Source organism: Lathamus discolor, chromosome 1 (genome assembly GCF_037157495.1).
Source record: "Lathamus discolor isolate bLatDis1 chromosome 1, bLatDis1.hap1, whole genome shotgun sequence".
Classification (NCBI taxonomy): domain Eukaryota; kingdom Metazoa; phylum Chordata; class Aves; order Psittaciformes; family Psittacidae; genus Lathamus; species Lathamus discolor.
Window position 1 is genome coordinate 51310408 of NC_088884.1, and position 26534 is coordinate 51336941.

General features: G+C 47.9%; 2 protein-coding genes across 4 annotated transcripts in view; one reads left to right on the forward strand and one right to left on the reverse strand.

Moving 5' to 3' along the window:
* NTN4 (netrin 4) overlaps positions 1-7313 on the reverse strand; it is a 46488-nt gene extending 39175 nt beyond the window's left edge. Inside the window, exons 1-2 of one of the 3 annotated variants that reach the window (XM_065670734.1) lie at positions 7189-7313; positions 3429-3958 (exon numbers count right to left, since the gene is read on the reverse strand). In XM_065670734.1, the coding sequence (XP_065526806.1) occupies positions 3429-3958; positions 7189-7276 (618 nt within the window). In that variant the 5' untranslated portion in view covers positions 7277-7313. Of the gene's footprint in view, positions 1-3428; positions 3959-6455; positions 6731-7188 lie in introns of those variants that run through there. The other 2 variants (XM_065670727.1, XM_065670743.1) reach the window with 2 other exon arrangements.
* Positions 1-26534, forward strand: part of SNRPF (small nuclear ribonucleoprotein polypeptide F) — a 273142-nt gene that overhangs the window by 227852 nt on the left and 18756 nt on the right. The gene's annotated exons all lie outside the window — the stretch shown is intronic.

Below are 26534 nucleotides of genomic sequence, written 5' to 3' on the forward strand. Positions count from 1 at the left end.
CCCAGAGCTGTTTCAGCATCTCTCATCTCTCTTCCATCTTTGAGCTCTGGGTGTTTGAAATTAACCAAGAGGCTTGGTTACTTTCTCCACTATCATAATTCTCCTTCACGTCAACATCACAGCAAGTTGTGCTGACGGGGGATTTTTGTCCTAAGAGCTGAACTAGGCATCTAAGGGATGACTCATGATGATGAGGGCAGAAGAAATGCAAAAAGCTCGATCTTTCTTTTCAACACAAACTGAAGCAGATACATCTTTGCTCCAAATTAGCACAGGCAATTGATTAAAAAAAGGCTGTCAAGTGCTGAGTACTATGAACTTCTGCATACTGCTGCCTCAAGACAGGGCTTGCAGGCACAAACAATCAACAGACATGCAGGCGGATCAGCACTGCCTGCTCTTTGCAGGGGGCTAAAGTCAGAAAGCACCAGCCTGACTGTCCACGGGTCTGTGCCAAGCTCTGGTGCTGTTTGGAGTGAGCAGCCACCTCCTGAGGCCTCTCCTGGGGCAGCAGCGACCGAGCTGTCAGCAGCATGCAGAGACCCCACTCTCCTGCAAACTCCTGTAAACCCTGACTCTGTGCCTGGAAATACACATGTGGCACTAGAATGTCTGAAGTGGGATAAAGGCGGTGTATGGATGGTGCGGTACCCAGTTTGGGTCACAGGTTATGGTTGTTACATCACAGTTAAAAAACTCCAGAAAGTTAAAAAAGAAATCCAGTAGCACTCACAGAATTCATGTTTGTGCTTTAAAGAAAACTGCGGCAACTGGGCTGCAATTAAATACTCCTCTTCAGACTTGGACACTTCAGATGACTGCATATTTGAAACCACTGTTTCAAGTGAAATTACTGTTTCCATATGTCTGAAATTAGGTGCTACCAGAAGTGGGAGTAAACGACAACATAACTCCAAACAGAACACAAAACTCTGGTGTTTCTTTAGGTGAGATACATGTTGCTATTGGCAGTTACAAGTAATTGCTGGAATGTAGCACACTGTAATAAATTAAATGTGATATTTGCTAAGCATACAGGCTTGCCATCTGGTCACCAGAGAGCTGCTGTGTTATTACTTTGCAGGTTAAAAGTGGTGTTTAAGTGCAGGGAACTGAAGTGTGCCATATAAATAAAATCTAAGCTCTGGCCCCTTGGACTCAACATTTGTTTAAAACCTGGAATAATTAAATGAGCTTGACTTTTATAGCCTCTTTGCAATAACACAGACTAAAGTGATGCCAAAAGAAGAGGTCCCACAGCAGCAAGCTCAGTAAATAGCCTGCTTTTGCAACATGCTACTTCAGATGCATCAAACACCACTAAATTCGTTTTCTTCTTGATAGGCATTGGTTTCTACGCACAAGACTTTGATCCTACTGTCCCCATGCATTGCACCATTCTGTAGAGGAGCCAGCCAGAGGTTCTTGGTTCCACAGCCCCATTCTGGTGTGCAGGTACATCACTGGGGTGACCGCAGTGAAAACTGCATCGCGTTGCTAGCTACAAGGACCCAGCACAAACGAGACAAGCACTTGTCCCAGATGATGCTTTGGGTTTCTCATCCCTGAGAACGATCACTGGGAAAGCTGAAAAAGGAGCACAGAAGGCAGAGTACTCCAGAAATGTCCTGCTGGCTGGCCTGAGAGTTATAGAGTTCAGTCTCTGCCCTCTCTCACAAGCTGGCATAGCCTTATGATTCACATGGTGGGACACAGGGGCTTACAGAAGTGCTGAGGGCCTGGAAAATTCTCAGTGGGGCACATCATTTGTAGGTCCTGCTTTGTATTTAGCTCAGATTCAGAACAACAGAATGGTTTAGGTTGGAAAGCTCATCCAGTTCCAACCCACCTGCCATGGGCAGGGACACCTAACACTAGACCAGATTGCTCAAAGCCTCATCCAACCTGGCCTTGAACACTGCCAGGGCACCCTATTCCGGTGTCTTACCATCCTCATCATAAAAAATGTCTTGCTTATACACAGTCTAAATCAATTTCAGTTTAAAACTGTTGCCCCTTGTCCTGTCAGAACAAGCCCTGGTGAAAAGTCTCCATCTTTCTTATAAGCCTCTTTATATATTTCACTGTGAAAGGAAGTTCAGGTAGCTGCTGTGGAGCATGAGCAAAGGGAGGCAGGAGAAGAGGGGAAGATAGCACTTTCTCTCACCAGCCATCTGATTAAAACCCTTTGCTGGGCTAATGAAATAAACATCCTTGGACTGAAGATCCTTGGTTTTGAGCTGATGAGAGCATGGAACAGCTTTTCCTAGAGCTGGACATCAGCTGCCTCCTGAGATGCAGCTAAGACATGCTGTGTGGTGAACCAAGAGCTCCCAGTGTTTCTGCAGAGAGCGGCTTCCTAGCCAAAGCATGGCTAGAGGTGACTCCAAATGATTGCAAAGGGGTCTGGACAGGTGATTTTCCTGGGATATGGATGCTTTCACCTCAGAACCAGCTCTCAGCAGAAGCTACAATGATATAACTGCCCTCCTGAGTCACAAATCAGATTTGCACCTTTTTAGGTCGGGGGGGGGGGGGGGGTTAAGTTTGATTAAACTTCCAGGCAAGCTCAGTAAATAAGGCCACTAGAGGGAGCAGCCTTGACAGCGCAGAGCCGGTCACTGGGGACCCATCCGCACTAGTGGGGACGCCAGGGCACACCTCCATTGCCATCGCTCCCAGGGGAGACTGCCCAGCACCGCGGGGCAGGCTTAGGCACCAAAGGGCAGGGTATTATTGGTAGCACCTCCAGATACCTGATTAACTACCTGCTGTTTCTGATATAGAAACACTCAGGTTTGTAACATTTCTTTCCTCTTAGCAAACATGATGTTTTTCTTCATTTTTTCAAGCTCTTTTTACGTGAGAATAAGTGAGGGTATTAAAAAAAGATGAGGTGTAAGTTTCTTATTTACCTGGCTAGTCTAGTTCATAGGAACCATACTTCAGTGTGGTCAGTAGCTATTTTGGCTGGTTACACGCTTACTTCTCAGTGAAGACATCACTATTAAAAGTGAATCTGGTGACAATTTTAATGTAGATGCATTTTTGCCAGAGCCAGAGTGATTTGCATCACCCTGAAACCACACAACTGCGAGATCTGGAGACGGCTGTCAGAGTTACTTTCCCTTTGGCTTTCCCAAGGGATGGGCAGCATTCGCCTTGTTTGTAGTTGTGCTGGGGGGCTTCATCAGGTGTGGGGAGAGGAGGTTTTGGAAAAGAAGGATATTATGAGCTTAGCAAAGCAAGGGACAGAGCAGTGCCTACATCACCTAGGAATGAATTGTGTTAATTCACCTCGTGAAATAAATTCAATGACAAGAAACGTGGGTGCAGTAAAACAAGAAGCATACACGCTGGGGTGGATATTGCATAGGGAAAGGGAGCTGGCGCAAAGGGCTTTCTCCTCCCAACCCAGGCAGACCTACCTCTCCTCCGGTGCAGGGGAAGGGGCTGGAATATCTGGAAGTGCAAATGGCTCCTCTCTGCCTCACATCATCCTCCAGCCCGAAGGTGGCCGAGCAGTTAGCAGCAAAGTATTTGTAAGGCTTCCACGTCTTGCCGAAGTCCTGGGAGCGCTCCAGCACCATGGCGGCCGGCCTGGGCGACTTGAAGACCAGAATCAAGTGAGTGAAGTAGAAGGCGGCTTCCAGGTCCAGCCGGATGCTCTCACGAGAGGCGTTCTCGGCCGCCTGCCACCACGTGCGGGGCAGGCGGAACGGGGAGTCAGCCATGGCGGCGGCGGGGTGGGCCAGCCCGGCGTGGGCCCCGCTGCAGCGGCCGCACGTGGGGCGCTGGCAGCGGCGCTGGCTGTCCTCGGTGACGGCGCAGAAGGGCTCGGTGGCACGGCGCCCGCACGCTGTCTCTGTCTGCAGCGCCCGCCCGTGCGCCAGGTTGCCCATCCGGGGGTTGCAGGCCTGCTCGCAGGGGCTGCCTGCTCCCGATGCGCTGACCAGACCTGCAAGGTGAGAGCAGGGGGGTGAAGCCAGCTTCTGAGACGGGTGCACCCCACTCCACCCCACGGGAAGCCACCATGTGTCGCCGGTACACATGCAGCCCAGAAGGGCTGAGGGACAGCATGGCATTGCTGCTCAGCTCTCCCTGCCACGGGGTTGAGTGCATCTGTAACAGCAGAGCAAACCAAAAACCCCTCAGGGCTTCCCTGTGCTCCAGAAAATCCCTACCAAGAGCAGCAGGCAGGAGAGGTACCTCCACATTGCCCTCCTGCCCCAAGGGACCCAGAGCAGGGCTGAGGCTTTGGTGGCAGTGAATGTGGCCATGCCACTCCTGCCCTGAGGGCTCCAAGGGGATCCAAGTGGTCCTGAGGAAGGAGAGAAAAGCACAAGATGGACTGCTGTGGAGGACAGCATTGCTGTGCCCCAGCTCAATAGCGCACTGGAGGTGTGAGAGGTGGTAGGGATATCTCCTGCCATCAACGACCTCAAATCTTCACCCCCTTCCCCACCCCTCCATCCCTACCCCAAATCTCCCCTCAGTCCTGAACTGCTGACGAGGTCAGGGTTGAACTTAGGCACTGCCTAAGTTTGGGAAGGCTGTCAGTGATGTGTGCAAAGGGGGAAAAAAACTAATCCTTGGTTGAAATGCTGCTGGCAAGCTGCCTCGCAGCTGAGGCTCTGTGGGCTCTCGTCAAGTTTTTATGGAAGCCTTGTCAATTTAAAAATTCACAGCTAAAGCGTCAGAGAGAAATAAAATCACCATGGGGTTTGGTGTGAAACCATCTGCAATGTAACCCTCCCGGTGCAGGAATGTTTGATATGGGGCTTTCCACCTCTTTATTAATAAATGTAACAGTAGGTCCAGGCTGTATTTGATGAACCATAACTGTTTAACATAAAAAAAAATAGCTCTGATGAGCTGGACATGGGCAGGCCAAACCATCTGAGGTACATAATGTCTTCTTTATCACCAGGCCAGCCATACACAGTCAGCTTTGTGCACCAATTATTATAGCTTCTTGGCGTTTTTGTTATGTCCAAAGGTCGTTTCAGTTTAGCATCCAATAAATCTTTTATTTGGGGTTTATTCAGCTTTTGTCTACAGCATCATAGTTGCAATTAAGCTATATTATGCACAAGCAGAGGCTGAGCCTTCAGAGCCTGACAGCATTCCCCACTCCTTCTGCTCCTTAAGAAACACCCTGGCAAGAAAACGTTTCAACCAGCAAAGGACTACACAAGTTTTCTATACTGATTATTCAGAACAGATGTGGACCACTGCTTGTTATATGCACCCATTACAGAGCACTTCTGAACCAGCCTCTGGATTTCACCTCGTAAGCAGTCTTGGGAAATTTTTAGTGAACAAGAAATGCTCAGTCAAGTTTGCTTCCTACAGGGACCAGTGGATTGTGTCAGATTATCTGTATTAACCGTGCAGAATACATTTACTCAAGAAAAGTAAACAGCTATAACTGTAAAGTTAATGTCGTATCACTTACATCTTTTGATCATCTTTTCAAAGCATTGTATAAACATTAACTAACCTACGCAGCTCTCCTGAGGGGTAGGTAAGTAAGGGCTATTATCATATTATGAGGTAGGCTTGCCACAAGTTGGCCTGATTTATGTCTTTGGCTGCTTTCCTGGATTCTTTGGCTACGTGTAACACGGCGCAGTTAGCCGCTAAACAAATAGATGAACATTCACTGTGGTTCCCTTCGTTGCGGGACTGCAGAGCAGATTTGGGAAGAGGTAAAAAGAGCAGGGCTCAGTCACAACACTGTGCTCACCAAGCCCTTTTGTTCTGTGCACACCACCGATTATAGCCCCTGGGGAGGCAGTGGAGGAGAACCTGGTCAGCAGGAGGCTTCCTGGTGCCTGTGGTGGCGGCAGGGCTCCACATAGCTGTCCCTGGGGTGATGGCAAGGCTCTGCTTGAGCCTGGATAGCAAATTCTCACTTAAGACTGGGAGCTGAGAGGATTCAGTTGCCCCCAGCTCCGGGTATGCTCCCTGGTCACACACGGTCACTGACTGCAGTTGTCTTCGGGCCAGGCATGGAGGGTCCCTTCCTCACCTGGGGCCAGATTTAGGGCCAGGGACCTTGGTTTCAGCAGGATTTGAGCCGTGCTGCTGGCACACAGACACGGGTCCCAGGGGCGGAAAGGGGGGAGAGGAAACCCCCTTTGAAAGGGTGTTTGTTTTCACTTGAATTGGAATGAGTTGCATGACAGATGCAGAGCACCGCATGTTATGAAAAGTGACAGCTTTGTAGTGTAATGCTGGCTGCCAGAGGGATTCAGTAAAAGGACAAATGAGAGCATAAAGATTTCCATGCCGTCCGCCACAAGCTGACGACTGCTCTGCCACAGCCCTGGAAAAGGGCACTTAATCAGTATGACCAACTAGATACTCTCATTCTACATACTACTGTACATGCCACTGGACAGGGAGCTTCAGTAAATGAGTAAGAGCATGCAGTGAATACCATGACTCACCTGTAAAACATCCATGGAAAATCATATGCTTCCTGCTTGAGCATTTTAGCAACACTTGTCTTGTGATGTTTCATTTATATCTTTTGCCCGATCAAATGTTTGTTTCCCATCCGCCTTTTTGATTCTTTTTAAAGAAGAAAACTGGCACTCGGCTGCGACCGGCCGCGCAAGCGTTATGCAAACTGTTTATGCCCGACCACCTCCGCTGCGGAGCGGCGGGACCCCTCTGCGGGCGGTTATGCTGCGGGAAGAGGCTTTGAAAACCTGTCCTGCCGCCCCCCGCAGCCCGCAGCGCCCTTCCTCCGAGTCCCCCCACAGCGCCCCGCGGCCAGGCGCCTCTCTGCGGCATCCCCGGCTCCCTGATCTCAGTCCCTGGTGGAGCCCTCCCTGCCCTGGCTCTCCCCACCCCACCGCCCCATCAGAGCCTCCACGGGACAGTGGCGACCCCGAACCCCGCTTTGTGTGCGGCGCAGCGGGGTAGCGGGGTGCGCAGCCCCGGTGCCTGACAGCGCTCCGCGGACGGACACCGCGCACCTGCACACACAGCATGTGCGGTCATACACGCGTACCCAGACAAACACGCGGTGCGCACACGCCGGTGTGATACTACCCTATGCGTGCGCACGCCTACGTACACGCACAAAGGTGTGCGCATACATATGCGCACATACACGCGTATGCACGGGCGCGAGTGGAGACGGAGACAGCCTAGCGCCGGACGGTCGCGACCTACCTGCAGCACCGGCGGCGGCGCCCAGTAGCAGCAGCACCAGCAGCGGCAGCAGCGGCGGCAGCATCGTCCGCTGCACCCCACGCCCCATGGCCGCCCGCCCTGCGCGCCCCGCCGCCCCGCGGCGCGACCGGCCCCGCGCGGCATTAGCGCCCCGCGCGGCACCGGCGGGAGGGCGCGCGCCGCCCCGCCGCCCGCCGCGGACCACGCACCGCCCCGCCGCCGCCCGCCGCGCCGCGCAGCGCCCCGCCGCCGCCGCCGCCGCCCCACCCCGCGCCCCGCCCCGCCCCGCCGCTGCGTTGCGCTGCCCGCCCGCCTTCCCCGCCGGGGCGGCCCCGCCGCGGGGGGCTGTTGCCGGTGCGCGGCGAGGCGCGGTACTGCAGCGGACCGCGCCCCCCACCTCGCACCCACCGCAGCCAGACCGAGGGGCCCGCCGGCCCGCACCGGCCCCCCCGCGGAAGCGCCGGCTCCCGAGCTCTGGCGCCCTGTCGGTTGCGGCGGAGAGCGGCCCTGCTCGGCTGCTTGCAACGGCGACCTGACCAGCCGCTGCCCAGCCCCGGGTGGCTCAGAACCGTGAGGAGGTGTCTTGGTTTGTTTGGTCTGTTCTGGTCAGTGGAGGACGGAGATACGGAGCCACACAGACACAGGAGGATTTCCCTCTTCCCTGGGACTTGGGCTTGGCAACCTGTGACACAGCTCACAGCTGGAAAGTCCCGGGTAGTCTGATCGGGTCAGTAGCGCTGGTCACCGTACCTCAGCACATTTTTTTGGCTCTGGAAATAAGAAAAGGCACGGTGACATCATTTTTCCATCACCAGACCATCGCTTTGTGAGGTTTCAGCAGAGGGATATAGGAGAGGAAGGGTGAAGTGCTTCTGAGCAGTCACTTGTTTTGCTCACCTGAATATGACCTGGGAGGTGAGTGTGCTGCCAGTGTTACAAAACATTTCCTACTTGTTTCCCTGCACTTTGAACTTCGATAACTTAAGAACGACTGTTTTAAAAATCAGTGTGATGGTACCCTACGACCACTGCACCACCTTCTGCAGTGCCTTCCAAAAATGCCGCTCAGGGTTATATTGTCACCAGAATGTTCCCTGAGAGGTATTTAGTCCCTTATCTACTAACAACAGTCAAACATCTGACTCAAGGGGCAGTATTATCTTTGTATCTGTACCGTAAAAGCTGATCCCTGTCATCTTTCTAATTTTTCATTGATGACTGACATAGCATCACAGAATGGTTTGGGTTGGAAGGGACATTAAGTATCATCTAGTTCCAGCGCCCTGGCAGGGGCACCCTCCACTAGACCAGGTTGCTCAGAGTCCCATCCAACCTGGCCTTGGACACTGCCAGGGATGGGGCAGCCACAGCTTCTCTGAGCAACCTATTCCAGTGTCTCACCACCCTCACAGTAAAGAATTTCTTCTTAATGTCTACATACCTTCCTAATGTTACATACCACAGAGAAGCATTTACTCAGTCACCACTGTCATTTTTTCTGCCATCCAGGTGAGTGTGTCTAGAGAGGGACTTCCAGCCCCTGGGCATCCGTTGAAACCCTGTGGTCACTTGTGAGCTATTCAAGAGCTTGTCCTACAGCCTGGCCATCACAGCGAGGGCTGCACCGACTCTTCTGAACTTCCTCATGGCAGGAGCCATGGAGGAAAAGGATGTTCTTGAGGGTTTCTGCCTCACGTCTCACAAAAGGGTGATGTGTTGCTGAGGAATCGCGCGGCGGTTGTGCTGTTACAGCTGGGTAGCAGCAGCCACACCATGCAGGGCTGGGAAAGAAGTGTAAGCCACAGGTGAGGAGTTCATCTCCATTGTAACTCAGCACTCCTACACCAAAATTTCCAGGTGTAGGTGTGCCATGAGGTGCTAAGTGTGGCAGACCTGAGCAAGAGGTCAGGTCCCTGGTACTTGGCACTGCGGAGACTGCATCTTGAAAACTGTGCCCAGTTCTGGGCCCCTCATTGCAAGAGAGATATTAAGGTGCTGGAGGGAGTCCAGAGAAAGACAACGGGGCTGGTGAAGGGCCTGGAGCACAAGTCTGGTGAGGAACAGCTGGAGGAACTGGGGTTGTTTAGTGTGGAGAAGAGAAGGCTCAGGGGAGACCTTATCACACTCTACAAATACCTGAAAGGTTGGAGCAAGGAGGTGGGGGTTGGTCTCTTCTCCCAGGCAACAAGCAACAGGACAAGTAGTAACAGTCTCAAGCTGTGCCAGGGAAGGTTTATACTGGATATTAGGAAACATTTCTTCACCAAAAGGGTTGTTCAGCACTGGAACAGGGTGCCCAGGGCAGTGGTGGAATCACTGTCCCTGGAAGTGTTCAGAAAATGTGTAGATGAGGCCTTTAGTGACATGGTTTAGTGGTGGAGAAAGAGCATGTAGTAAGGACATGCTTAGAGTCGTGGAGTAAGAGGTCTGATGTTGATGAAACGAAACCGTAGAGAATGAAGGACAATTTCCAAATACCCCAGGCAGAGCATCCGAAAATCAGCTTCAGTATCCAAAAATTTGAGAGAACTGATGAACTGCCCTCATTTCAGTAGCATAAGTCTGCTCCTTTGAGATGCTGCTGGCTCACATGCCTTGGTTCTCATAAGACACATAACTGAGTTGCACTTTCTTTCCCGTGTCGCAGCACTGCAACCTAATGAAACCTATGTGCTCTTCCTAGATGAATTTGGTTTACTTGTTGGAGGCCACACAGTCCACACCTCTGGGCAGCTGCTTTGCAGGGCTGGTGGGAATTAAGCAGAAGGTAGGAAGCACATAGAGATGATTCAGCAGTTTTATTGTCTTTGTCAAGTGTTGCCTCTTGACGGGCCAGAGGAGATAATCACATGGTTATGAGGAGGAGCTCTACCTGTCCCTAAACTTTCTTCATGATCATAGTATTCTGGGTTCATACTGTACTGCTGGTTACAGAAGAGCAAGAGGTATTTCTAACTGTCATTCCTGCAATGTGGTTGTAGGTAGCGAGGTAGATGGAAAGGCTCAGAAATGTGAAGATCACCTGCCTTTGGTGTTTGCCTTTCTCAATCACATTTAGGCGTCTTTGAAGAGTGATGATGTTCCCTCAATATCCATGTCCCAGTAAGCTAGAGGAAAATAAACAGGGGCGACAAGCCTGGGGGATTGCTTCTGTCTCCTCAGAGGTACTGAGGAGGTAACCTGGAGGAAGGAGCAGAGGTGCCCACGGGCGTGATGCTGGCCCTGGGGTGAGGCAGCAGAAGCTCTTCAGCCTTTTCTATCAGAGTGAAATCGGGTAACAAGACAAGATCCTCTGCAAATCTCTTTCCGTGATTCTCCTGCCAAGGGGTAGGGTGAGCCAGGATGAACATTTTCAAGTCATTGCGTAAAGCTAATGTTAGAAGCAAGCCATGGAGGAAATGCCTCACCTACCACCCAGCCAGAGCCATCTGGCTTAGACTTGTGTCATAAAAATCTGAAAAATTCAAAAGATCAGATTTACTTTTTAACTAGAGTCATGTTCAAAGATCATCATTTTCTCTATTGGCATCTGTGTAGGTATGCAGAACTCTTGTTACAGTTTAACAGGAGGCCCTTGGGGCCAATGCAGACCTGCAGACATGCCTGACTATTTTAAGTGGTGTCACATGCGCCATCTTGACCATACACTCACTGCTCCTCCTTGGACTGGACACAACTCACTTGGTTCTGTGCGAGGAGTGGAGGCGATGCCCAAATGGAGCATCGCACCTTGGTGGGAAGATGAGGCCTGACTGGAGCACTCTCTGCTGAGCAGCACCACTGCAGGGCAGCAATTCCAGCTGAACCATTACCTACGTGCCTTAGCTCTAGAGATGCTTATTTGTAGGTTGTTAGTTATGAGGGGCCCTATCAGGCATTCTCTGGACAGGACCAGATGTATATCACACACTGCTTAGAAGTAGGTCGCTGGTGGGAGAGACAGGGCCGAAAGAATCACCTACTTGCAGTGAAGCAACATGCGTTGCATTGTGCAAGAGGAGCCCCCACTACACTCTTGTACAGAGCCGTTCCCCATGGCAGCTATGGCTCACTGTGTATCATTTTTACTGACCTATTTTGCCTATTCCCAATGTTTTGGGTGTCTGACATGAAACATCGAGGTGAGGTAAGTGGTATAGTACTGGTCCCTTGCTCTACTGTGTGGAAAATGGTGATGCTACTGTTTCTACAAGGGATCTACTGGATTATTCAGAGAATATTTGGCTGAACCAGATCTAGTGGCTGTTGCTGTTTTCAGGAGATGATCCACTCCTCCAGCCACAGACAGAGGTTGATCTACCTCATACACATTTAAACATGTTAAAAGGGCTTGGTTGAAAGGAATAGAAATTTGGTTGTTTCAGCAAAAAATATGGTCTTGATTTAAAGTCCACTGAAGTCAGTGGAAGTTGGCATCTGATCAGTGGATTTTAGGTGAGATCCGAAGCCACCTCACTCTTGTCTGTTTTGGTACCACATCTTTAATGCTTTCTGTTAAGACCCATTATTAAGTCTTGTACTTCTCAGTGTTTTCTAAATAACTAGAAATCTTCCAACCAGCATAAAATGAGCAATGAAGATATTCTGCTGACTCGTCATATTTTGAAACATCTGGATTCCTTAATTTTCTCTATGAAAATAAACCAAAGGATAATGTAGAACAATAATTAGTGATTAAAGCTTCATACTTCCTTGTTTAAGTTCCTGTTAAAGCTGAATTCTGATATAAGGCATCACCTTACAGACAACTGGAGAAAATGAGGGAACCAAAATGCCCTTACACTTTCTGTACCCAGTTCAACTTGTTGGAGCCAAGTATTTTGCATGCCAGACCAGTGTGCATACAAGATTGGGAGCACTTTAATGGGATTTAGTGTAATTGGAAGTCAAATCACAGAAGCATTATGGCAATGATAGTGCTGTTCTTCAGTCTGTAATAAGGACGGAAAACACCCTATTCCAGTCCACCATGGGGAAGGCAGCAAAGGGTCAGCAGGGGTCCTGAAAAAGAGAGGAAGAAGAAATCATGAAGTTACTCACTGCATTCATTTCATGTGGGGGCAAAGCTAAGGCCATCGCAGTCTCTTGTGTAGACTTCTGTGCATTGCACGTAACGAGAAATCCCTTTATCAGTGACAGACAAACCCATTTACCATGCAGATTGGTAAAGACTGGAATTGTTCTCCCTCTGATTATAGCCTTGGTCCTTTTTGTGACCTGCACCAGTAAAAGGGATGCCTGAGCTCCATCAGAGGTTCATCACCTGGTCATGAAATCAGGTGTCACTTCCACTTACAGTCCTCTTGTGGGATTCATGGGAGGGAGAAGAGGGTTAAGGCTCATTCAGGTGTCCAGGAGATCCGAAAGCTGCCATGCTGCTCTGACTAGCAGCACTAAAATGCCTCCTGACAGGGATTTGTTTTAGGAAGAAAGGTCAGCCCCTGAACCCAGTGCTGCAGCAGATTGCCTGACAGCAAGCAGGGCTGGATCCCGGTGTACTAGGTTCTCTGCATCCACTGCTAAAAAACCCCCCAAACAACCCAAACCCCTGTTTTCAACAACACTTTTTAAAGGTTCTGCCATCTTTCTGGAAGTAAGGGGCGAGTTGGAGTTTTATTCTCCAAACCGTAGTAGCTTGAAAACCACCTTAATTATTCTTCATGTGCAGCTGCTTTTATCCACAAGCCATGGCTCCAGGCATTTAGAGTTTCGGTTGGGTTTTTTTTATCTTTCTCTCTTCCTCTCTTCTTACCATCCATTTTGGACACACAGGAATGAAGGGGTAATCTGCCCATGTTCCACTTACAGGGGGTTCAGGAGGATAAAAAGCAAAGCAGAGAAAGGGATGGGGATCACTTGCTAAAGAAAGAAAAGTGTTTGTAGGCAGTCCGCGTATTTTTTTTCAGTAAGACTTGCGCTCGCTGGATTATTGCCGTCCCTATTTTCTTAGCTCCCACATAACCTCTGCCCCTCATCCTTCTCTCCTTTCCTGGGTAAATTGATATGCAGATATCAAGACAATGATGAAATTTAAATGCCATAGAAACCCACAGCAGCGACGCTTTCTATGTCAGTTCTCTGCTCCATCCTGTATGCTACAAATTATTAGGAGGATTAACCTGCTGGCTGCTTCCTGAATGCCACCTCTGCCAACTTCAGCATCCAGTCAGCAGAAAGCCTCCGAAACACTCTTGGCAGCCAGGGACTGCAGCCAGTGCAGCGAGAGAGGGCCATGGTGGTGGCACAGCCAGCTATAGCCAGCAGCACTGGGGCTGGCAGCAGGGCGAGGCTGGCACGGACCTCTTGGGTCCTCACTGGCTCTTGTTTCAGCCCTGGCGCCTGCCCAAAAGCTGGGAGGGGGGTTTTGCCGGAGGGCAGCCCAGCAGCAGCCGCAGCAGTGGGATGAGTGAACTGGGGGACAAAGGGAGAGGGGTTAAGTGAGGACGCCTGCTGTTGCCTCTCTGTCACTCTCCAAGCCATATGGGGAGCTGGTCTGGACACTGCCTCGTGCTGGAAAGCCACCAAGTGCAGCAGGGTCAGCACATCTTTCATCTCTGAGGAACGCCTGGCTGACCATGGCATACTGCAGCCTGTTTCTCAGTTCCTGATGGGAGCATGTCTCTCGGCTTTGTTTTGCCTCACCATTCATGTAAGGACAGCCAAACCCCACAGGTTCAGGGGTTCAGGGTGACCGAGGGAGGTGTCCTTTCTGGCCGTTTCTCAGGCCGTACTTGTAGGCTCAGAACATGCATTTCAGATTAACCTGGCTCAGAGGAAGCCTCCAGGCCATCCTTCACAGTGTCAACCCAACCAGTGCGCATCACTCATGTCTCCCAGTATCAGCAAGGAGCGCGCATGTGCCAAACACAGCGTAGAACTGCCTAAAAACTAGTTCTTTGAACACGACCCTGCCATGACAGTAAGAGCAGTTATTGCACATGAGCTGCTGATCTCAGCATGCCAGAAACAGCAGAAAGCCTTGATGGTGGTCAATGGCAGCACCTTGCCACCACGGCTTTCAGTCACAGCAATGTCCCTATTTTCAGGCACTCAAAATGCACCCTCTTGGTGTTTCTGGTGGGGTAATCAAAAAACAGGCACTGAAAGTCAAGCTGAGCTGGAAAACATTGGCCTTTGTTCTTGTCCATTGCTTGCCTGCTTTGCTTTTTTACTAGAGAGAATTGTGTGATGATTTCTTTGCTTTTGAATCTTTCTTTGGGGCACCAGCTTGGTCACACTGTCACTTTTACCAGTCCCAGTGGCGTTACCTGTGCAGTCTGGTGACCCCCAGCATGGTGGAAGATGCCCATTGCTAGGGAGCTTCCTGCTAGTGCTGCTCCTTTCCATCAGATTCATTAAAAAGCCCTACATTATTCCCAGGCACACAAAGTCTTAATTCAGTAGCTTTGTCACATAAAGTTGCTAAGAGAAAGGGAACGTGACAGCAAGGATATGGTGGAGCACCAGGCCCTGGATCTGACAGTGAGCTCAGGCAATGCCTTTTGTGCTGATGGAAGATGCATAAAGGTGTAATTTGTCTTGCTGGCTCAACATCATCTTTTGTTCTGTTAGCTCGGGGTCTACAAAGCTGCTTTTAAAGCCAGCATGTAAGAATTTGCAAGACAGAGTGGGCATACTGGGATCCAGAAAAATGCAGCCTGGAGAGGTTCTAGAACCTTTTGGGCACAGGAGTGGATACCCATGCAGGCACAGACACAGAGAAACCCTGGTATGCTGGTCGTGCTTCTTTTTGGGTTCATGTAAGTCATGCTATGTATCTACAGAGCTAGATTTCTTAGGGCACAGACTCGGACTGAATCTAGCTACACTTGTTTCTCCCTATGGGACTATTGACATCTCTGCAGGTAAATTGTAAAAAGTGGTGCATGTATGCAGTGGCGTCCTTAGTGCTTGCTATGACCTTTACATCTGAGGGGACTTAGGTATCCTCACTAGAAAATTAAACATCTGAGATAGTTTGTGTAATCCAAGGAGAGTGTGAATTATATACAGGGTAAAGAGATGACACTCTTGACCAAGCTGTCGTTAAAATCTTGTCCAACAGCATGCTAGAGAAATCAGTCTATTCTCATGCCCCTTTCCTTAGTATCAAAATCTCAGCTCAGATGTTGCTTTTGCTACAGGGTCTTGGCAGCCCTTCTGCCCATTCTAGACACTGTTTTGCTTTCTGCTGTATGTACACACAGGGTGACATCATGGCTATTTCTGGTCTCTGATAATAATCCCCTCTCTGTTGATAGGCAGAAGACAAAGCCCTTTCATACTTACAATTCCTCAACCCATATGAGACTGATGGGAAACGTGTACAGTAAGACTCATTACATTGGGGTGCAGTAGAAAAACTCGGTGCCAAAACAAGCTCATGCTAGTCTATTGCAGTGGTGCACTCATTACAATCAGACTTCATGCTGAAGGTTACTGGGAGCAACACTGAGTGCTGGCATAATTCACAGTGCAAAATACACCTTAGAAAAGGAATGTCTTCTTCTGTACATCTAACACACATCTAGTAAATTATCTGGAGTATATCACATAGTCAAATTAATTACCTTCTTCTAAGTGGAAGTGGAAGACCACTTTTAAACTGAAAGTGCTCCATAAATGTGGAACGTGCTCTGCCTGTACTGTTGTGGCAGCATAATGTAGCAGAGCTATGGACTTGCACAGCTCGTGCCTGTGAGTCTGCGTTTAGACTAGTCACCCTTTGGCTCCCTTCAAGTATGGATCACTAGGGAGCTTTTAAACATAATTTTATACAGATAGCTAAATATGACAGTGTATCCATGGATGTAGGACACGTACAGAGTTGGAAGACAGCCAGGGAACCAGCCTAAGGAACAGTATTCTCAACTGCCTTATTCCGGCGTATGTTAAAGATGCCAAGGGCCTCGTGACTTTTGCTCTGGTTGAAAATTGAGCAATTAAGCTAAATTAGCCTGTATTAAGCTCTTGCTTACAGCTAGTTTTGGTACCTCTAAACCATGCTGGAGGCAGCAGTGAAGACGTGAAATACCAGCATGGCCAGAAAAAAGCCTGATCTCCTCTGAGAGAGTCTTCTGGGGGATCTCCATCCTCTTTAAAGCAGCTCAGATTTCCAGGCCCTGATGTGTGTGCCTCTGATTCCACAACATCCAGCAGGAACATGGGGAGCTGGAGACATTTTGCAGTACATACCAGTAAAATGACAGATTGTTACCAGAGGACGTGCTGCATCTCCCCCAGATGCATTCCCAGAGCATCTCTCCGTGAAACAGCATTGGCAAAGACAGTGGCAAGACCCAAAATCCATTGTGCTTATGGCTACTTAGAAGACAGATTTTCATGCCAGCACCATAGATCCATCCTTTAATTTCTGCCATCATGGTCTTTGATTCCCTCCTCTTCACAAAACCAATCCTACCCCTGTAGCCTACACCTGGTATCTGTCTTCCCACTGCGGATCTGTCATTCATACCTACACCCTGTATTCCCATCTCTTTCTCTTCCCTCATTCCCCTTCAGTATCTTTCTTTTTACCAAAATAGTATAAGATTGTGTGTAAGAAATTACCTTTAAAGAATATTAGACAATCAAATAATAAAGGAAATACTCAAGCATGACTTTTCTGGGTCCTTACTTTGTGCTATAAAGCATGAGTCCAAAAGCCAAGTGATCTGCCCAACTGAAAAATGTGAGACAATCACTCCTTGTGCTTTCTGTCCTTATAAAATGGGCCTAGACTTCTTGGAAAAATGTCCACTGATGGCCTTGAAACCTCTCCTTCACAGGACAAGCACAGTCACCACAGTGACGAGTAACTATTGTGCTTAGCAGCTGAAAGCAATGAAGTCCAGCAATGCAGTGGCATGTTTCTACCATCCTACCCATAAAATCTCTGAAAGACAACCTTGGGAGTAGTCTTGGCACTGCAGGAGCAGTACTGCAGTTTGTATACAAATTCCCCCATAAATTATCTACTTATTCTCATGTGGCAGAACTGCTCTGCAAATCCAACCAGTGAGCAGTAAGATTTCCTTTGAAGGCTACTAAACTGGATGCTCTGCTCCACATGAGCATCAAGCAGCACTCCAGCACCCAGGAGCACATATAGGATCACACAAGCGATCAGTCCCTCAGGCAGCTATAGGCCACATGCATGTTAGGAACATTATACTCCAAATAAAGCCCCTTGGACATGCGTAGGGTAGATGCTGCTTTGATCTACTGATCATCTAGCAAGATGAATGACCTGCTCGTGTCCTGGATCTGTAAAGCCCTGACTCCTGTATCCCATTCCTGGGCACTTAGCACTCTCCATCCTTTTACAGGGAGCACAGATGGCTCACTCAGGGCAATACGGACAAGAAAGTGGCAAGATGCCTAAAAAGCAGATGACAGGATGCTCAGATTTGCAATACTTCTGTCTATTTGTGGCTCCAATGCAATGGAAATTGCATTCCTACTCACTGAAGCACTGCTAAGCCTTTCAACCCTAGTCCTTTAGCTAGAGTTTTATGATGCCAGGGAGATTAGGCTCACTGCCCACCAACAACACAGGCAATGAATTAATGTTCCTTATGCCCTAAGACCTTTTTTTTTAATAGAAAAACTCCTTAGACAGGACCTAGAGGGCTGTTCACCACCTTGGGAACCCCACTGTTGGAAAGATGCTGGCATGCTGAAAGTATTCGTACAAGAGCAGGAGGAATTGAAGTGGGAGGAGAGACCTCTGCTAGACAGACCAAGAACTGGCTGATCAACAACTGGAGAGAAATGCCGATGGTGTACTGATGGTGTATATAAGTCATGGTATGGTTGTTCAAAGCAGTAGGGTGCACAGCACAGCTGAGGAAAGAAAATCATAACTGAATGCCAGGAAAAATGGAATGAAAGAATAAATGAAAGAAGTTTAGAGGATTTCCATCTCTACTAAAAACCATAATAATGGATAATATAAGAATATCACAGCACTGGGAGAGTGAGACAGATGAGAGACTCCTTTTTCCATTTCCAGTTTGTGTTTCTTTACAGACCATAAAACAGAATGTGGTGACCTGCAGCGCTAAGATTTTTAAGGTAAGCAATAAACACATACACAGTTCCTTATGAATGGACAGTCTGTAGCAATAGACAGGATCAAAGACTTTCTTAAGACATAGAGCATACACTAAACTGAGGAATATCCCTAACTATGGTCAAATAGTTTTGTAGTTTTCCATTCTGGGATCACTTGGCTCCTCACCAGGTCTCAGCCACTCTCAGAGATGGGACGCTGAATGACTGAGTTATGACCGAGACAATGTTCTTCCTCTGTTTAAAAACAGAAAGCTCCAGAAAAGCATTAAGAGAGATAAGCAGTGCTTTAGAGGAAAATTCAGAATGATCCAGGGGTTAGTAAGTCTGGGAATATTTTTTATAACTTTGCGATTTTGGCATTGGACAAAATTGTAAATACATTCCTGACAGATGAGATCCCCAAACATCTGGGGAGATATGAGCCGATAAGAAGCCACTTATTCGCATTTCATAAGGGATAAATTTAGACATTTCTAACAGCTGGGGTGGCTGTGAGAGCTGGGCCAGGCTGTGGACATAAGCAGTCAGAAGTGCAGGAGGGAAACAGTCTGACAGCCAGGCTGGAGACCAGGGCTTTATCTTGCCAATGGCAAGGGGAGGATTTCCCAAATGCAAGGAGGTGACAGGGTTCTCCCCGCGTCCCACACGGACCACTGCAGATCCAGATGGTGAGAATCAGTTCATGCTGCTCCTGTAGGCCAGTGATATCCTAAACCCCCTGTGGGTACCTGGCACAGGAATGTCTACAGGAGTCTATACACTGAAAACTGTGAACCCCATCCATGCCCGGGGCCCTCCGGAAACATACTGCTTTGGGAAGAGGGGTTCTAACAACCTTGGCAGTGACACGGGATGCCCTCAGGTTCCTTTTTCATGCTGGGTCTGGCCATAGGCTCTAGCAGCCTTGTGTAACCCTGGCATTCACAGGACTGTGCCCTACAAGACAGGGGACAGGCAGGACAAAGCTCAGACCATGAATCAGGAGGTATTTTGGCACCTTACTGCCCTTGCCTAAATACGTCTGAGCTTCTGGAAACCAGGCAGGAGTGGGAACACCACAGGACAAACAGCTTAGACTTTTAATGGGTTTAAAATAGGTTTGAAATCAAAGAAGATGAGATCCAGTGATCCAATGTCGACTGACGTTCCTGAGAGGCAGCCAAGAAAAACAAGCTGCTGTTCAGAAAGCTGCCGAAGAACAAAGGAGAGAAGAAGGAGATGAAAGGGAGAATGGAAAAAAGCATGAAGCCACACAGCACAATACGTGTATCTAGCAGATGACTGCCATATCAGCACTAGTGTCTAATGAGGTCAGATGAAAAAGGATCCTTCATTCAATAAAAACATATTGACACGTTTGAAATGTCTCTGATTTTAATAAGAAAATAATTTCTGATTTCTAAACACATTTCAAGCCATGAATTCCCTTTCCAGACTGGGTGGAAGCAGAACAAGTTTTGGGGTTTGACATGGTTTAAAGGGAATTAAAGGGGTCATTTTTCTTTCTCTACACCTCCTCCAATGTGTATATAGCAATATTTGCTGATCTCAGGTACCTCCCTTACCCTGTAGTCTTTATTTCTCATTTCCAGTGTAGAAAGGCCAGAGAAAAGGAAGAAGCAAAAATGAAAGTCACTGGGTTGTTTTACTTTTCTAAAAGGGATTAAATAAAAAAGCTTTATACTTGCCTGAAACAATGCTTTTTTAATCCATTTCTCTAAAAGTTCTGTTCTAAATTGTTCCAACAGGAAATAATACTCATTTTATTCTGCTGCTTTAATTGACATACAGCATGTTCCCCATCGCTGCAGCAATAAACCATCAAATCTGAGCAAACTTCACTATTCCTTGAAAGGCAAGGAGATCTGGAACACATTATTTGTTATACATGTTATGAACAGGAATGCAGACACCGTGAAGATTATCCCAGCCTGCAAAGGAAGGCAGAGCACAGGTTCAAAACAGACCCTGCAGAATAGTCAACAGTGACTCATCAGTTTTGGAGAGTTAGTCCCCACTCTCCATCTGCAGTGCAGTGATTTATATTTTCTATCTTGGGACAACGTTTTTTGCAGTGAGTAACTATGTGGGTTTGCCTGTGGCCTCCTACGCACAGAAGCTCCTGTGAAAAGCAATGTCCGGTGGGATTGAGCTGTCTGACAGCAGATTTTAGTGTTCAGTGAGCAGCAATGATTGCTTGTAATTTTGAAAGCGGGAGTGGATATGAAACACAGTTTGGGTTTCTTTTCCCTAGTTAAGTTTCAAGATTATTCTGAAAGAGGCTAAAGCACAGCCCCCAAAACCCAGCAACCAGTTAGCGTATGACCACAGAACGACCATAATATCCATGGTGTTGCTGGGACATGTGCTGTCTTTATGGGCTCTTGGTGTAAGGATTTGAATTTATCTTAAGTTTAAAGTTTGAAGCTTGTGCTAGCTTGTTCCGAAGACCTTTTGTAATATTAACTGAATTATGTCAAGCATTTTCTGTCAGCCATGAGATTTGTCATAAATCACAAGAAATCTTGTAATAATGTAGTTCTGAGCATTATGTCTCCAAAAAGTCCCTTTCATAATGGGAAATACTGTCTTATGCTTTCTATGCCTTTCTTTCCTCCCTTCCCTTGGGCTGTGCTTTTTTCTTTCCTTTGTCCTTTATAGGGAAATGAAAGCTTTCCTTTGGCCTGATTGGAGAAAACCAACCATTTAGTTAAATTCTGTCTGTGTATCTCTCTTCTTTATCTCCCTGTAATAGAGGCAGTTTCCTTTTATCTGCACAAATATTTAGTACACTGGACTCCACGTTTACCATTTAGTTTCTCCTCTTGAGATCTTTTAGCAAAGATGGATATGAGCGAGCTTATGGAGAAGACTTTTAGGTGCTGAGGACATCTGGTTTGGAGCCGAACACACCTCCTGTGAATGACCAACACCTACAAACATCCAACTCAAAATGCTAGAATCAGGTAATGCTGCCTGTTGCAGCAGGTTCTTCTCACAAAAAGAGATCTGGATGTCACTCTCCTTCCTGTATATCCTTGGGAGGCCCAGAGCAGAAGGCGCCATCCTGCTGGCACAAAGATGCTCAAGGATATAAGGAAGCTGAGCTGGGCTACGCACCCACCTGCAAAGTTTTATTCCCCTGGGCAGTGCCAAGCCAGAGCCGTGCACTGCAGTCCGTAACACTGAAGGAGCATGTGAAACAGGAGGAAGGAGATGCTGGCACTAAACAGTGAAGGGCTGTCTTTGAGGAGGGAACCCATTCAGGACCAGCCGATGGGAGAGGCCATGTCCCAGCTGACATTACCACTCTGCAGTGACTCAAGGCAGCTTTGGCTAAGCTGCACACAACAGTGTGGCTGGGACATGGCCATTTACTTGTTTCAGATCAAAACATGAAAGGAACAGCTGCTGCAGCCTCCTCAGTTTCAAGAAAAGCCGGGCAGGATTGCGCAGGCTTGTGGGGAATATGCCTGTGCAGGGCTTGCACACTGAGTTGGGTGACTTTGATGTATTTCTGTGGTGGACTGAGAACCCCGTTTTGATCCTGCTGCTTCACCTGCTTTGTCCTTTCAAAGAGTGCTGGCCTGATCACAGGGTGATGGTAAGCTTTGAGGCTGGTCTGATCAAACAGTAGTCCTCGCTGAGCAGCATCTGCATCCTGCTCAGAGCCACCTCAGCATGTGAGCCTCACCTTCAAGGAGGGACAAGTGAGCCTGGGTGGGGCTGTCAGGTCACCCCAAGAGAGAGCCAGATGCAGCAATGCAATGAAGCAGGAGCAGATTCTGGGGCTTTGCTCCAGAGCCTTGTTCAATGTGGACTTTAGGCTCTGAAGTACCCCTGAAATTGCATGTAGTCACCCAAAAAGGCTTTGAGCAGCAATGAAGTGACAGGCCGGAGCCTAGTAGCAGCCCTCTGCAGACCCCCTGGTCAGAGCCACTCAGGGCAGTCATGCAGCAGAGAGAGCATAGTTTTGGGAAATGAGTTTGAAGCATTCAGTGGGGGAGTTTAAACATTAGCTGACTATCTGGGCAAGCAACTTTCCAGCTATGGGTGTCCTACAGGATGTTCCAGTAATGAACCTTTGTGACTGGGGTGCCTTGGGGGTGAGCTAGTGTGGTTTCTGATTCCCTAAGCAAACACCGACGTTCCCTAGCATGAGGGAGTTGAGTGGTGAGCAGTGACTAATGAACAGCTGGTATGAATTCTTGACACTCCTGGAATCCAGAAATATGTTGATGAATTCTGGCCGCAGCCCAAATAGTTGCAAAGTAATGACTAAGGTGGTAATGAAATACAGCTGACTGGCTTATTCGTGTTCAGAGGCTCAGCGGCTTATCCCAGCGTACATCCAGCATCTCTGGCCCGGTTCTGAGTCACCTCTTCATGTCTGGAAGGTGGTGGGTGCCTGGGGATGCTACAAGCACTGCTGTAGGACAAGGACCCACAGGAGTACCAGTGCTTGGCTGCATCGTACACGTGCTCCATCTCAAGGCAACCAGGATTCCTGGCTTGTGTGATAGCTCCAAGCCCCTTCCTATCTTCAAGGCAAGGTGCACAAGTAGCTCTACAAACCCTGGCCCAGGGAAAGTAGGTGTCAGAAGGAAGGAGGAAACAGCATCAAATTAGGAAATGTCAGTGGCTTCACCTTGTACAAGGAGCAGGACAGGGAAGACTAAAATTGATGAAGGAGATGGAGTGACTGCCAGGCTAGCAGGGACAGAAGGATTTAGGATTAGATAATTTCAAACTGGGAAGAGGATTACTCTCTGAAAATACAACCTGAACAACTGAGAAGGATGGGAAAAAATCTATGCTAAACAGCAAAGATTCTACACTGTGAACGTATGTATTTACAGGTGCTGATAGACACCAGTAAATCTTGGCCTCTTCTACTGGGTCACCTTTGAAAATAGGACCTAGGGTGACTTAACATTTTTGAACACTCTGCCTCCTGAGGAATCATATGCTAGATTTATGTCAATGCCCTGTACTTGTTTCAGTAAGGTTTCTCTTGTGCACAAAGATAAATATGAAAGATCATTCCTTGGACAATCTTCGAGCAGTAGCTGGGTATGCATATGGCTCGTCTTCCAGCCCTCCTGTGCAAGCAGATATGTTCAATAACTGTTAAGACAGGCATATATCCCAGCACGGGATGGGACTGTCACTCACAGGTTTCCTTGGGTAGGTTCAGGCAGGCATCTCAAATAAAACTAAATGCAACAAATGGCCTCACTTTTCTCTTTTTTGAAAGGGATTTATTCTGATGATAAATGAATATAACCGGTAGGCAAAACCACAGATGGGCGAACATGACAGATCGATGTAGCCAGATGGAATCATGTTTGTTTTAATCCACAATCAGTAGGCACAGCAGCGACAGCCTTTTCATGCTGCTTTACAGGAATCAAGCGCTCTGAAACTTGATTGGAATTATGTCATGAGAAATAAATAGCCCAGATTAAGCCAGAGATAACAGAGGGTGCAAGGCAGTGGCGGTGTAACATTGCTCCGGGGGAAAAAATGTGTTTAGAAGTTGTTGAATGTAACCAATATAAGGACAGAGAGGAATAAGCTGACCTGGGGGGACGTTATGGCTGTCACTGCCTCCTCAGCAGCCAGCAGTGCAGGTCTCTATAGCATTCAGGAGCAGCGAGAAACAGACCCAAAATAGCAAAATATATTTCTTGGCAAGTGCCATTTTCCTGCTGCTACAACCACTGTCCTCCTCCTCCGGCCTCACCTCCAGCTCGAGACATGGACCCCACTGATACTGCAGGGACATGAATGCCACCATCCATGGGCCAGCTCCACTGCACGCACCTGCTGGCTGGGGACTTTCTGCCTGCACACAGGGGCTTTGCGTCAGGGCAGAGGCTTACTTACGTGAACCCCTTTTTGGTTTGCTCACCACCAGATCTGAAAGAGGCATCTGGGCAGCTGATGAAGTTCTCCCCTCTCTCCCCGCTGGAGCCCCTGAGGCTTTTGTCATGAACAAGCCACAGTTGTTAGCACTTTCCAAGAAAAGCAGCAGTGTTTTGCTAAAAGTGCCGACTGGCAGCAGGTTGGCATTGGGCTTCTTTGTTAAAAGATGACAGAGCTTACGTTTTCCGGGAGAAAGAAAAGTCCTATTGAGATAATAATATCATGCCAGGCAGACAGCCCTGCTTGTGTAATCCGCTTTGAGCACAATGCTGTGTTGTGGCTTGAGCATTGTTTCCAGCTGAAAAGTGGCTGTGATTTGCGTGGTCAAGGACCTTATCCTGACTGACAGGTCTACAAAAGGAGACAGTATGCATGGTGGGCTGAGAGGCTGGGGAATTCCACCTGAGGGGTGAGGGGATGGGACAGGGACTGGGATGCGAGGACCTGCCCATATGTGCACCTCCCTTCTGTGGGTGGAAAGGGTGCTGGGAGCATCCCATGGTGCTGGTGGCATCCCACAGTGATGAACTCCTGTTTCCCTGGTGCAGCATGGACTCACAGCAAGGCTCACTGGATTAAACAGATTTTACTGCAGGGCACATGGCCAGAGCAGAGGAGAAGTAGGAAAAGTTACCCCAAGTTCAATCCTCTTTCAGGGCTATAGTTTGATACCTTACCAGAAATATGATGGCATCTCTGCTTGGAAAGACTGAAATTGCAGGGCACCTGTTCCAGGCAAAATTATTTTTTCTTCTGGAACAAAGATGTTTCTTTACATGCTTTGCACAGAGCTATTGTCAAAATCCTGGTATGCCAGGGCAATAGCAAAGCTAGTTTATAACTGCAGTGACAAGCTCCCAATACCACTAAAACCTTCCTTTTCTTGCTTTCCCAATAGGGCTATAGACACTGAAATGGTCCTTTGCTCCCAGAGCTATGATCCCTGAGAAAGGTGGGCATTTAAAGTGTGAATTGCAAGTTTATCACTGACAGTCGTGAATGCATTCACATTTGGGATGAGTACTTTCTTCCTGCGCAGAAGCAGAAATGGAAATAACAGAAATATTAGACTACAGCATAGCAGGTGGCTCTGTCATTACATTCACCACTAACACGTCTTCTTCAATCAGATGTCCTAGAGGTCACAGTAAACAATGGAAAACATAAGCAAAGCTGGGCTGATTCTGTACATTACTAACAAGGAAGAGAGAACTTTTTTATTGTTGTAGTTAAAACGTATTGATAGTTTCTGCCTACCTAGAATTAGCAATTAACTGCAAGGGTAACACTGCTGTTTGTAAATCTAACAGCATTATATAAACAGAATTAGACACTTCAGAACCTCTTAGTTTTCACTTTGGAGTTCTTGCTGTTTACTGGCTACTGAATAGCCAAACTTGTTGGTACTCTCAAAATGTATGATGAATGTGACAATGTTTCTTAATGAAAAGCTTAAAAGATAGTCCTATGTTGTAGGCAGGAATCTGCCTTTGGTTTACATCTGTAAAATGCCTCTTTACCTTCCATCCCTTTTTGACAATTCAGGTGATATCAGAATCATGTCATGACTTTAAGACATTGATTCTGGCTTGCTTTGGATCAGACCTCAATTCTTTGGCAAAGATGAACCTTGTGGGGCTTTCTGTCACTTGGTGGGCTGAATTTTGTTTTCAACACAGCTAGGGAATTAAGAGCTGTTGGAGCTTTGTAGCAGAAAGTCAGCTGCAAAATTTTGCATGTATATGTACTAACCTTTCTCCAGTCATACAGCATTTGTCATTGGCAAAATAGTGTCTTCTATGTAAAGTGGCTTATTACAACCACTTGCATTTTAATGACTAACCCTAAGCTGTTTACAAAACCTTCTTCAGGGCTAAACTTAACTACCAGCTATACAGTGATGTCCGGTTCATACTGAAGTCTGACAGGGGTTGTTCATGGGTCGCATGCTAGACATTTAAACAGAGGCTGAGTTTCACTCAAACCTGAGAAGTGTGTAACAGCACGGCCAGATGAATGTAGAGATCTGATGCATAAGCAGGACAAAGAACACAGCAAAGAAGAGAATTGTTCTTGTCTTTGGAGCTTGATACCTCAATCAACTTCCTTCTTCCAGCAAAACATGTTTCAGTATTTTACTGATCACAAATGAGCATCTGCAGCAGGCCAGCTGAGCCATCAGCATTTTCATTATGTATTCAGGGGACGGCACTAGGCGATGGCGCTGTGCAGATGGCCAGCACATGTATTGTGCAGCATCAAAGTCCCCTCTCCCTCTGAATAGGAGTTTTGGGATTTAAATGCCAAGTAGCCCTGTGCTGGTCTCCAAAACCAGGTTGCCT